Below are 14,672 nucleotides of genomic sequence, written 5' to 3'. Positions count from 1 at the left end.
ATTTTTTTCTATTTTATCGGATTTATAATAAATAATTTCTATTCCCCAAAAATATATTACGCAATGATTTTTATGACTTAATGAATGTAAACGAGCTTCTTGATGTTAATTTGATGTTTCCCTTTGTTCTTTCCAATAGGCCGTTTCAGAATCTAAAGGAACATCATGGGGTTTTTTATTGTTCGTACCCCAAAATGAAAATAGCGTCACGTCATTGGTTGAATTTCAATTTATGACGTTTTTAACCAATCACGACGCTTTGGTGTACACTTTTTAGAATATTACCCAGAATGCATTAGATTCTGAAACGGCGAATTCTAGAAAAAAGATTAGTTTGCTTTGACCTTACCTGAAGAAATCTTTGATAGCAAACATGTTCAGTATTTAGTTTTCTTTGTAGTTTGTATGGCTTGTTGTTTGTGTCTTTTACTTTTTGTCATGGTTCTTTTCTTCAACAATTGGTTTTCATCCCACTTTGTGTCTTCTTTACCTCTTTATGCTATATATTATAGTTAGGTTGTGTATTACAAACTTTCAAAACACAATACGGCTCAGTCATTATCGCTTTCTTAGTCAATACCACTGTCCTGTGGGCAGTCCATGTATCACGATAATGACCAGTTTTTCAATAACTATTATGTAAATATATATAGGGAACATTAAATACATATCAACTCAGTTTGCATAATTAATAGTGGAACGTTCATTTCGTATCACCAAGGAAGTTGGGGTAATCAGATCAGTTATATATATGAATTGAAAACACCAAAGAATCAAGTTCTAATATCAAAAATAGTTAGTACATGCTTTCTGTTATATCACTAAAACAATAACAATTGTAAATCGTTGCTAAGGTCAGAAAAGCTTTTTGAAAAGCTTAATTTATTAGCACATACCTTGTTTGACAAAAAACATCACTGATGAAAAGTAAGGAAAGTATGGAAAGCAGTAACGTCAATCTCATTTTATGTCTGAAATCAAAAGAAAGCACCATTAAAGGTAACTTTAGAATTAAATTAAATTCCCAGAACGTTATTCACTGAATATGATTCCGAGTAAGTAATTCACTTATTATTTCGAGTAAGTGAAGCACTGAATATTTCAAATACGCCGGTAAATCACCAAATATTTCGAGTAAGTGATTCACTTAATATTTCGAGTCAGTGATTCACTCGATATTTTGAATACGTGATTCACTAAATATTTCGAATAAGTGATTCACTTGATTGATAAATAGTGTTTAACGCTACTTTCAGCGCTGTTGGCTATTTCGTGGCGGTCAGTTTTCTTGGTAGAGGAATCCGGAATGCCCGGAGAGAACTACCGACCTCCGGCAGGAAAATTGGCAATCCTAGTCTAATAGGATGGCATTTGAACGCACTTGCAACGTGCGGAACTCGAACTCACAACCTCAGTATTGACAGTCTAGTGATACAGTAGTTGAACTACTTAGGCCACTCGGCCACCGAGTCCCCTTCAAGTACGTAATTTACTAAATATTCCGAGTAAGTGATGGACTCAAATATTTTGAGCAAGTGATTATCTAAATATTTCGAGTAAGTGATTCACTGAATATTTCGGGTAAGAGATTCACGACATATTCCGAGTACGGAATTACATAATAAAAAAAAAATATCCGAGGAGTAATCCATTAAATTTATACATGATAGTACGTCATTCACTAAAATTAATTTACAGTACGTGAATCACTAAAACTAATTCTAAGCACATGATTCACATAATTCAGGCTCTAATTTCATTTTATAAAAACAGATTAAAGATCAGCATTTGGATTCTTGGGGTGATCAAGATGAGGGGAAATCTAATCTTCAACTCGAAAATAAGGGTATATTTTATAGGGGTGAAACTTTGCCTTTGCAAGAAGCCACCTACGGTCCCGTCAGAGAGTTGTTGTCAGGGCTTTTAAGTATGTGGATTAAGTGTTACTCAACCTACATCAGACCTCGTATTTGACGTCCAAATTCCGACCGGAAATGCTGCGAATTTATACATATATAGATATAGGAAGATGTGGTATGAGTGCCAATGAGACAACTCTCCATCCAAGCCAAAATTTATAAAAGTAAACACATCTAAACGAACACCTGCTTTAGCAAAGGCTTTACTACCGGAAATGATTTGGTCCGTTGCATTTGGATTTCCATAACATAATTTAAGCAGACGCACTTACATATTTTATATAGTATTACTAACTCTTTATAAGAGAGCTAAAGAAAACATTATCCGACCATCCTTCGTGTATTTTAATTGGGTTTATGGTGTTCATTGTTTCTTTCTATTTTTCTGTTTTGGTTTGTGGCTTACAAAAGCTCTTTTTATTCCCTAAAGGTTTCCTTGGGAAAACAAAACTGTTCATCTATAAAAATCACTCTTTTATAAATCTTTAATATTTCGTATAAATAGTAATTTCGAATTAAAAATAACTCGTTTCTGCAAGTATTGGAGCACTGACTTATAAACATATTATACATGTACCCATGGGAATAATAACCAACCGAGCTTTTCAACTGTAAGGGTCTTTTCATTTGTAGTGGACAAATAAACAAGTGTATTGCCTCTATAATTATTATCTGATGTCCATCGCTAGTAACATGACCCGGTTGTACTAATGGATTTATGTCGTTATCAAAAATCAAAATGACTATAACGTTACAGAAATCATTTACGCGGGTCCGGTTGGAATTTACTGAAAAGAGAATAATTGGAAAAACAATAAAGAATAAAGCAAAATGGACAAAAAATAGCTAGAGAATAGTGGAGTGCTAAAATATAAGGAGTAGAGAATAATGGGCAAAAATAAAAAAGACGAGAAAAAAAGTTGGGAGAAGAAAAATAAAAATGGACAAATATTTAAGAAAAAATACTCCTACATTGACCCTCATTATCCGATTCGAATAATTTTTTATCGGGGCATCACTTAAAGCATGTTAGAATAGTTAACTGTAGACTAATTTTAAAACAAAGATTGTTAACTTTATTTCCCGAGGATATAATTTGTCACCAAATTATAGTCAATAACATGTCAAAACATTCTTATCTTTTTCTTTCTCAAAATGGACCATTAGTGGATCTGCTTTTCCTTTTAAAAACATTCTAACATGACAACGAAGATAATGTTTTAATGGGTGGCAACATTATGAACAAAGTGATTACCAAATATCAGTGGAACATCAATAATTTACTCTAGTAATGAATAAAATATGATTGAAACAATTGAGAATCAATGAATAAAAGACACAAACCCCAGAAGGAAATATTAAATAAGACGCACAACACAGTGTTTTTTGAAACTATACGAATAAAAAGAAATGTGGGGTGAATGACAATGAAATCGACCAAAATACATCTAGAGCACAAGCGCTTGGTAAATGGAACCCCCTTTTTTGAAAATCATTTAAAATAAAACTTTAATTTATTGACCCCTTTTAAACGTATACTTTCTAATTATCTTTAAAAGTTTACGATTTAACAATAACAGTATAAAATGATCGATGCCCTCTATTCCTAAGCCGGGTTGTCAATATCATAGTTAGCTTTTCTACTATCAAAGTTTTTCTTCAAAAACTAGGTCAAAGAAAAAAATGCACTCAGTGCACTGTGATTGGATAATTCTTGCTCAAGTCCATCCAATTTTTAGGAAAAACAGGATGAGATTTTAATCCATCCAATTCCGTGACAGTTTTTCATCAAAGATTTCTTTGACGGTTGTGTCAAAATATCTATCAAATATTTGTTTAGGGAGCTACCATTTGATTTTTATGGGGGGGCTAGAATGAAATTTGAAAAAAATAGGCAGGACAGGAGTTTTGAGTAAAAAAAAAGGCAGGATGAGATTATTTGCAAAAGAAAGGCAGGATGACAATTTATGTAAAAAAAAAGTCAGGATTAACTAAAAAAAAAGGCAGGACCGAATAGAGTGAAAAATAAAAAGGCAGGACCGAATAGAGGGAAAAATAAAAAGGCAGGACAAAATTTTTCATCCTAGCCCCCCCCATAAAAATCAAATGGTAGCTCCCTTACCAAGAAAACTTGTACAAGAAAACTTTGATATGGACAACGGGCGTTTATTTTCCACGTTTTTACAGTTATATTTGTAACCAAGATAATAGCAGGTATACGGTTTAAATCCTTACTAAATAAAAAAAGAATTAAGAACTCAACCACAGCATTTGTGGAATCGATAGAGGCCACCTATATGTCTAACTAGCATTTCAGAAAAGTTCTTGTCTCTGAACTAACCTAAAATTAGGATATAAAAAAAAAAAGAATTAAGAACTCAACCACAGCATTTGTGGAACCGCTAGAGGTCACCTATATGTCTAACTAGCATTTCAGAAAACTTCTTGTCTCTGAATTAACCTAAAATTAGGATCGGCTAACTATGAGGTTTAAATGGGGAAAAATCATAATAAAACTATGCGTTCAAATTTTAAAATATAATTACATTTTGTATTTATAAACATATTCGAAAACTATAACTTATAAACAAAAATATTTGAAAAAATATTATCTATCAGGGAACTTGTCTGTTTATCTAAAACTCCATAGCAGTGTTGAATGTTGACGCGTTAATTTTACATAATTATTCTAATTAATTTAATAAAAAGTAGATTAGAAAGACTAATATAAATTTAACGCCTACTTTTGCAATTTACGAGCAATAATTGCAGAGAATGCAAGTGCCTAACAACTCTACCATTGTTTGAAATTTGCACATCATATAACGCTTCCAAATTGATATAATTGCATTAATGGCTACTTATCTTAAGTTAAATATTACGATTTGACGGTGACTAAGTATTAATCACACCACAGATCAGACACATGCCAGCACTTCTTTCAAATTATACCAGTATATATCAGCTATTATGTCTTGATTAGTGGTTTCTCAATTTTGTAATTATTTTAAAGTATATGGATTCCATTCAAGGCCAAGAGGGTGGTTTACAGTACGAACAAAAAGGTGGAGAGGGTCGGAAACGTAATTATAAAAAAAAAAAATATTATTTCAATGATCGGGAGAATGAAGAGATTTTGCCTAAGCCTCTAAATCCGAAACTTTACTCTCTAGTACAATTGTGAATTAAGACGGTTTTTTTGCTGTTCTTCACAAGACTTTTGCTATTTTTGATTTTTTTAGGAGTAAGAGAAAAGACTGGTAAATATTGTCCCTTGGTAGGATGATATATCTTCCTGTGGATGCTTACCTTCTGAGATATGGCACGTTCAAAATTCCACTCACTGTGTTGGTCTAGACCAAAACAAGATTCATATTCATATAAGAATTGAATGTATCTTTTTACAATTTAATTTTGGTGCGCAAAAGCTTTGACCGAAGCAATTTCCGCGCTTCATACAAAATGTGCTCTGGCTTTTACACCCCAATAAAATTATAAAAAATCATTCAATTCTTATAATTAAATTTTATGCTACAACTATGACATCAAGAGTCATATCAACCTTTTCGTTTGTTTCTACAAAGATTCAGGAAATTCTGTTGTGTTGTTTCAGAGGAGTTGCGATGACAAACTGTTATGATTGTATATTTAAGCCGACATAACTCCAAGAAAAGTCAACTGATAATATTTTTTGTGGATATGCACATCTACATATTGTGTTCTTATTATCTACAAAGTTTTATGAAATTCAGTTGTACGGTTTCAGTTGAGTTGCGATGACAAACTGTTGCAGTGTATATTTAGGTCAAAATTCTGAGTTCAAAGGGGCATAACTCCTAGAAACAAATAGAGTCATAATTTCCTGTCGATATGCACATGCACATGGCATTTCCTTATTATCTACAAAGTTTCAGGAAATTCTGTTGTGTGCACGTGGTTTCAGAGGAGTTGCGATGACAAACTGTTGCAGTAAAATTGAGAATGGAAATGGGGAATGTGTTAAAGAGACAACAACCCGACCATAGAGAAGACAACAGTAGTATATTTAGTCCACAATTATAAGTTCAAAGGGGCATGACCCCTAGAAAAAAAATAATTTCCTGTCGATATGCACATCTACATAGTATGTACTTAATATTATCTACGAAATTATGTTGTGTGGTTTCTAAGGAGTTGCAATGACAAACTGTTGCAGTAGTATATTTAGGCAAACATTCTAAGTTCAAAGGGGCATGACTCCTACAAAAAAAAAAGGAATCATAATTTCGGACTGACGGGGCAAAACAGTATACCCTACGAAACTTTGTTCCGTGGGGTATAATAATGCCACATTGATTATTAAAAAATCCTTTTATCAAGAAACAAACTTAAAGCTTACATTCTTTTAACACGTAGCAAACTTAAAGCTCAAATACTTTTAACACGTAGCAAACTTAAAGCTCAAATCCTTTTAACACGTAGCAAACTTAAAGCTCATATCCTTTTAAAACGAAGCAAATATTAAGGTTACACCATTTAACACGGAGCAAAAGCTTAAGCCCTTTAACACGAAATAACACCAACGCCGTTTAACACAGATTAAAAGCTCCCATTTTAACACGTAACAAAAGCTAACATGCTTTTACACAGGACACTGACTGGATGGTCTACGTAGTTCATTTACAATGATTTCTAGCCTAATAACACTGGGTTCAAAGTGTTCAAATCCCACTGTGGTAATATGTGTTCGACTCCGTTCTTTTTGACAAGGATTGCTGAATTTCTGCCAAAGGTCGGTTGTTTTCTCTGTGTAGTCCAGCGTCCTCTACCAAAAATACTAGCCGAGAAAGAGAGAGAGAGAGAGAGAGAGAGAGAGAACGGTTCGCCAAGAAGATATAGCATTTTTGTGATGATGCGGCGTAAAGCAATCACCAATCAATCATCAGGACAGAATTCCTTGAAGGACATATAACAGGTAACGACAACCACTGACAATGTATCTTACCTGTATTGTTTACCTTTTCTCTCTGTTTTAGAGTTTTTTGTTCATAGCAGTGTCACATTTAATTTGTACCAAATTCCAATATTTTATTTTTTGTATCATCAAGGTTACGTATACAAAACTTCACGCTTAATTAGATGATCAAAGCTCTGTGTCAGCAGTGTAATGAATTATTAATAATCAAACCTTAGTGTCACATTGTTTGAAGACTTTTAATGGAACTGTGTTATATCAATAAATTCTTACATCACCTAATATAGCAGAATGGTAGAAGGATTTAATGACGTGACTTTGAACAGGTTGCATTTTATGACTTATTTCTCCATTTATGAGATACCTATGTGATAATGCTGAGCATGGAAAATAAATATATAATTTGATATTCAATTATCCGTTGGAAATCATATATACGTCTTCAAGGGTTCAATAAATGTATTAAAAGCTTACGAGTACCTTTTACTACTTTATTTTAATCTTAGCTGCACGGAAAGGTCTCACACAACCTTTGGATTCATATTGACGGACTTTAAAAACGCAACACTATTTTATTTTTTATAATTCTCATTTTCAAATATACAATTCTTGTAAAATAAATGTATAAGCATAAATTTCATTCATTTCTTCGTTGTCTAAATAAGTTTGCAGTTCGAAAGTTGAATTAATTACGTCATGATTATTGTTCAAATCATGTTGTATGCACTAAAACCCTGGAACCTTCCTCACCCTATGAACGAATGTGTCACCGTCGAAGGCAATGACTGCCTGTAACCAATGCCTAAATGATTGCCATAAAAGTCAACCAGTTCTGTTGGGCATGTTTTGAGTTCTATTTTTTACCTTCTGATTTGGCCTCTGTCCCACCCATTACAGTGTGTTTTGCCAATTATGCGTGTTTAACTTTATAAGGGCTTAAATGTTTGTCTGCAGTCGATTCTTTGAAATTTCAGTATATGGGAAATATTTATGGCGTGAATCTGTCTGCCACGGCATTCAACGACTTGATTAGCAGTTGACGTTGCGGCCAGTAACATGTCTCGCAAATGACGTTACGTAATCAAATTTTATTGACGTGGCATTGTCACTTCATATTGATCTGGTCATGGGTAGTCACCAACAAATCCCGTTTGAAAGGACCGTTGTTATAAAGACAGTAATAAGAGTTTCTGATGTGAAATTGTCTAGCAACAGCACGTTCGCGTATAAATGCCTGCAATACATGTTCTTATGAGGGGCGTAAAGGGAGGGGGGGGTGTATCTGCACGGAAGAACGCGAAATAAAGTTGCCATTTCACGATGAACGAACAATTAAAAATTTCTTGCACGTTGATCTTTTTACCGATTTCACGAAACACGGTGAATAACGAACCTTTTTCACGGCTGCACGTGAAATAAAAATGGCAAAACACAAAACACGTTGCACGAAAATAACCCTTTACCACCCTCTCTTATGGCCTGATTCAGGAATTTTATTGCTGTTTTTCAATATAGAAATGCAACATGTTTTTACTGATTTAAGTGTGAGTATGGATAGAAAGAATTTTTTCACGAAGAAAAAAATCCCCAAAAAACCGTTCATGTTTTTCAAATATCGCTTTATGAAAATCGTGCGACTTCAATAATCCGGTATGTCTAGTTCTTTATGTAAGTCAGGTATTGATGGTTTTTTTTAAAGCAAGAATAAGTGTGACGAGCTTGAATAGTAGGTACATATATATGAGGATCAATCATGGTTCACATAGCTTGACTTAGTTTGTATTTTAAGTTTTTTTTTCATACATGTATTCAAGCATACTAAATACAGTGGAATACGGACTAAAACGGACGTACGGATTAACGGACGGACAGACTGACTAAACAAAAAAACAAAATGCACCTCTACTACTGTGGGCAAAGCTTTGAACATCTTCCACTTTCGGCATTTTTTATATGATATAAAAATAAGGGGATGAGGTATGATTGCCAATGAGACAACTATCCATCAAAGTTCAAATAAAGTGGATGTAATTAATTATAGACAACTGTGCGGCCTTCAACAATGAGAAAAACCCATATAGAATAGTTGACTATAAAAGGCCCCGACATGAAAAATATGAAACAATTCAATTGAGAAAAACTAACGGCCTAATTTATATAAAAAAAAAACCTATTTACGAAAAACAAATATGACAGACATGGAATATGATGTTCAGTAGTTGTCGTTTGTTGATGTGGTCCATAAGGTAGATTCATGGTATACCGCCATCTTGGATTGTACATTCCCAGTACAAAATCGGTCTAGTTATTTTCATAAATCTGCAAATTTGGAGACAGATTTACAATTTATTGGTTAGACTGTTTATTTATGTAAATAAAAATTGGTGATTTATTGTATAACTCAAAATGTTTAAACAAATATCAAATTTTGTGTTTTTAGAATCAATTTTTTCAAATAAGCCATTTCAGGGAAGATAACTCTTTTAGTAAAAAATATATACTGGACTGATAGGGAAATTTTTAATTTTTACTTGTAGCAAGAAAACAAGTTCGGTGACACCATTTTTTCTTTTTATTTTCTTGAAACATATTATAAAACCTATCTTCTCACAATTTATTTCAAAATTCTATCTCATAGATTTTTTTTTATGCACACAAATGTGTTTTTTCATGAACAATCTAACCAAATTTAGGCAATTTTCAACGACTCATAGCTTGGAAAATAGCACGGTGACCCATACTTTTTATTATATTTTTGAAAAAAGCATAGTAACATCTTCATTTTGGCAAAGTATAAGAAAATTCTATCTCAAGAAATATATACCTATGATCTACCATAAGTGTTTCTCGTTTCACGTTTTTTTATATAGATTAGACCGTTGGTTTTCCCGTTTGAATGGTTTTACACTAGTAATTTTTGGGGCCCTTTATAGCTTGCTGTGCGGTGTGAGCCAAGGCTCCGTTTTGAATACCGTACTTTGACCTATAATGGTTTACTTTTATAAATTGTGACTTGGATGGAGAGTTGTCTCATTGGCACTCATACCACATCTTCTGATATCTATGAACCAACGACAACTACAACGATGACAATTGTTTTGATAAAGATTTAGATTTCTCACTAACATTTGATGTTTCTCGCTTTGGTCATGCTAATGTTTTATTCTACTTTGGTTTAATCTGTTTCAGTTAAGTTAAGGATGTTCACTCCTCTTGTTTTTGAATGTTTGCCAGATATTAGGAATCCTCTGGTTTTATCCATTTAATGCCCTTAAAACATTTTGCCCGCTAACCCCTATTTTTCTTTTCATAGTTTTGTTACATATAGTTTAAAAAGCTATATTTGAAAATCTAATGAAATCCTTGCTATTTTTTCATAGTTTTTGAAAGAAAAAAGGTGCCGATATTAACTGTATGAAAAATCTAGAGAGAATCTTTTCCCGCCAAATTTCCAATGGCTTATATCTCGAAAACAAGCACAGGGGCCCTTCATTTTTTTCTGCTTTTTTAGTTCCTTTATTTATATTCTTTCAATTCATAATAGTCTTTTAGAAGCTTGTTATTTTGAAACAGAGTAGCGAACATCTTTTTTAAATGAGTTTCTATCGCCGTGAGTTTTACCGATATGTTACACAGTGATTTCCGTACAGGATTGTTCAATCTCAGTTACATGCACGATTTTAGATTATGTAGTACTCATATCAAAATGTTATAAACATTCTTTAGTCCTAATTACTGTTTTATAATTATTATATTTAATATGCTCAAGTTGATTTAATATTTTGCATCTGTAAAAGTTTGTTTTTTTAGTGAATCCTCAAACACAGTATATGATACTTGAATCATAGATGTATAAACTCATATCGGTTTATACATCTATGCTTGAAGTGAATCCAGATTAAGTAACTTTTAAGTTCATATAATGATTGCAGCCAGAAAGAGATATTCTGTATATACAATTGTGTTATCCTCTTCGAATGCTTCTTAATAAATCAATTTTGTTGTTGTTTCTAAATTTAATGTCATTTAATCTAGCATTATTTTATATGATATGAAATATAATGGATAAGGCTTAATTTCTGTACGTAAAAGTACGCTGGCACCCTTGCCATTTAGAGCATTTAAATCAATACAAAGCACAAATTCCATAACACCTTCATACATCACATGCAATTTAACATACATACTGATTATTCATAATTGAAATGATTAAAATCTGACCGGAACAGAATTGAACTCTGCGTGAAGGACTTCCGGTTTGAGTGTTAGTATTGTCTACTTAATCAACACCCTATGATACGGAAACTTGTAAAATTAAAATTGTTGACAGGAACAGGTTTAAACTCGGCACAAGGGACTTCCAGTTTGAGGATTAGTCAACTTTGAAGCAACACCTTTATGATACTGGAACTTGTAAGTTTAAGATGGTTGCAAAACTTTTCAAAATTTTGATTAGGTATACAATATTTTTGATAATTGAAAATGAATAGCGTAAACAGTTTAACAACGTAAAATATATGATTGCATTTCAAGGACGCCTTTCAATTTTGAAATCAAAGAGTAGCATCATCCGAAAAAAAAACCTTGCACAGTATACTTGTTCTGGCTTCTGTTTGGTTATGATGCCTAGAATGTTTTTATCCATATCGGTTCTATAATATTTTGAGTGTCTGAAAGTGGTATATAGGATAGAGAGCAATGGGCGAAAAACATTAAGAATAACAGAGAGTAAAATGTGCAAAAATAATACAAAATTTAATCTACAAACACGTGCTTGTCGTGTGCTCTTTAATCAGTACCGTATTGTTTATCTATTCTTCAATTTTTAAATCTTATAGTTGCTTGCATTTCTTCAAGTCGTATATCAAACGAAATAAGGTAATATACACATGTCTTACCTGATAAAAATGTTTTCTATAGACTGTGTACCTGTCTTACTGTTTTTACTGAGACTCTATTCCAGTTGAAAAACTATCTGTTGTATTCTACTGTATCCCTGTCATCTTAAGCTAACTGTTTCTTTGTCACAGGTGGTATCGTGCTAATGACTGATATTACAGCACTTTATAGTAAACACTATATAATTGGTATTGAACCACGGACCAATAAAGCCCGAGGAAATCTTCGTCACATGGGTTAGGTATTGATATGTACTAAGCTTGGAGAAGTTATCCCAAGTATCATGCAATTTCAAATCAATAATAGTGGATATATATTATTTGCTTCATAAAACGTTAATTTTTTTACTACAACAAGTATTATTATATTGCTTTCATCAATGACAATATCTATTCTCTGTGCTACAAATTCAACACAATCCATAGAAATTACGTGAAGCTTAATAAATTTTTCAATGAAAGCTACATATTAGATTTCTCAAAAGTATTCATATACAAAATATTATAGAAAAAGACCAAGTTCATGTGTACGAGAATTTTGTTTCGTAGATAGTCCAAATGAATTATATATTTTTCGATATTCTAAGGTTATTGTTTGTATCATACAATCAACAGCAGTATAAAGTTCTGACAAGCGTTTACGATATCGACAGCAGTTAAAAGTTCCGACAAGCGTTTACACAATCGACAGCAGTATAAAGTTTTGACAAGCGTTTACGGTATTGACAGCAGTATAAAGTTCTGACAAATGTTAACGGTATCGACAGCAATTAAAAATTCTGACAACCGTTAACAGTATCGACAGCAGTTAAAAGTTCTGCTGACAAGCGTTTACTATATCGACAGCAGTTAAAAGTTTTGACCTCCGTTTACAGTATCGACAGAAGTTAAAAGTTCTGACAAGCGTTTTCAGTATCGACAACATTTAGAAGTTCTGACAAGCGTTTACAGTATCGACAACGTTTCAAAGTTCCGATAGCAGTTAATAGTATTGACAAAGATATTGTAATACATGTAAATAATATACTCGATGTGTTTATTTATATTGTTTCTGTTTTTCTATTAAACATCAGCCGGTCCATATATAGCCTATAGGACCTCTTGGATGGGAAAATAGTTGCAAACAATAGGTGGGGGACTCAAATGCAAATTTTAAGAGCTTTAAAATGTCTCGGTCAATACCCTTCTTTGTGACGATAGTTTGTTTTATTAGCTGTTGTATGTCCCCAAGTGCCATGGATTATGTGCTAAAGGACAATTAAGTATAATGTGTTGTTCTGCTTAATCGTAAGTTGGTTTTTTTTATAGTCGAAGAACAGAAATCAGCACAAAAAATACTTCAGAACCTTTTTTGAAAATCAAGAAGTAAGTTTTAACAATATAAATTATTGAGTGAGATGAGATCATCTTTATAACAGAACATGAAGTTAAAGGCATTTTTTCATTTTACTGAGCGGCAGAAATGTACCTCTGTCGAATTAAGGAACAAATAGGCGAGCAGAGGGAACAGTTGGGTTCCCATAAAAATGTCGAACAAAAATAGGGAACATTTTTTCAATCTATTTTTATATGTAAACGGTTGAGGTATCAAATGTGTCTAATATTACTATTGCAGGAGAGGGAATTGAATTGGTCCAAGAACACAGTTATCGTCCTTTGATTTTCGTTGTCGTACAAAAAAAGTTCCTATAGTGTGGACAGTGTATAACTTATTTGGCGATCAAAAGGGGATCAAAAGGGGAGGGTGCATACGCCCTATCCTGGATCCTCCACTGACAATAACTATGAAAATAAAAAATAAGGAGATGTGGTATGAATGACAATTAGACAACTATCTCGAAAATGCAAAGCACGTGGATATAAGCTATATCTGTCACCGTGCGGCTTTCAATGGTCAACAATGAGCAACATCCACATGGTATATTCTGTATCTGTAATACTGGAAATGAACTCAAAATTGCTGAGTAAAACTTGTCCAGGATGTGTGTTTGTGCGCCACTGTCTCAACTAGTCGTGCGAGATAACTACCTTTTAATCTCACAATTTATTGCACTGTTTGACATATATTGTGTGTTTATATATTGTGAAACAAAAAAAAATTGTAAATATCAATATTTGCTGATACAATTTTCAGTTGCTTTGGGTTTGAAGTTCTTGATGGTCATATGATGTTCAGTGGGGATGGCTACCAGGTCGTTCACTTTTTTGTACAGTAGTACAGGACGCGTCTTGCCTCCTTTCCACAAGCAGTTTCCATGCAGGGTCCTTCACCATGGAGGTGACACTACTTGTAGGCCTATAGTTTTTTCATACGAACCTAGCCGCTCTTCATTGTACGCTCTCTATACGGTTCATATCTTTCTGTGAATATATGGTTCCCATACAGTGCATGAGTAATCCAGAACTGATCGAACAAGAGAAATGAAGACAGTTTCTTTTTAATGTGTGTTGCAGTGAATAAGGTTCCTTCTAATAAATCACGATGTAGAGTTTGCTTTATTGCAGATTTTATTAATGTGAGATGACCATTTTAAATTATCGCTTATGATTACTCCTTAATACGGATTTTTATTGGCTTGTTCTGAGACAATAAATGTGTGTCAGCGGGGGACCTGCTACGACAAATTGACATGATATAGCACTTGCTAGCGTTAAAACGAATTCTAATGCAATTATTTTGTATCAATGGTTCTGATTGGATGACAGTAAGCGTAAAATTCTCTATCTCCTTGTCTGTAACTAAGGAAGCCGACATTTTGAATTCCGGAATGTATTGACATGTAATTTCTCCAATAATAAGCAAAAAAACTTACATTTTGCACCTACAAATTTTCTTTTTATCAAAATTTATTCCATTCTGAAGCGGACAAGAAGCCAGAAAACGCCCGGTGTTTACGATTG

At 33.2% G+C, this 14,672-nt stretch overlaps 1 protein-coding gene across 1 annotated transcript in view; it reads right to left on the bottom strand.

The window, feature by feature from the left end:
- Nucleotides 1-12,018, bottom strand: part of LOC127705243 (glycine receptor subunit alpha-2-like) — a 36,958-nt gene extending 24,940 nt beyond the window's left edge. The window contains exons 1-2 of the mRNA XM_052209582.1: nucleotides 11,772-12,018; nucleotides 897-971 (exon numbers count right to left, since the gene is read on the bottom strand). Of these exons, the coding sequence (XP_052065542.1) occupies nucleotides 897-964 (68 nt within the window). The 5' untranslated portion in view covers nucleotides 965-971; nucleotides 11,772-12,018. The remainder of the gene's footprint in view (nucleotides 1-896; nucleotides 972-11,771) is intronic.
- Between the last annotated feature and the right edge of the window lie 2,654 nt (nucleotides 12,019-14,672).

Source organism: Mytilus californianus, unplaced genomic scaffold, assembly GCF_021869535.1.
Source record: "Mytilus californianus isolate M0D057914Y unplaced genomic scaffold, xbMytCali1.0.p SCAF_6, whole genome shotgun sequence".
Lineage (NCBI taxonomy): Eukaryota > Metazoa > Mollusca > Bivalvia > Mytilida > Mytilidae > Mytilus > Mytilus californianus.
Note: the sequence above shows the minus strand (reverse complement) of the source record. Positions and strands in the feature narration are given on the sequence as shown.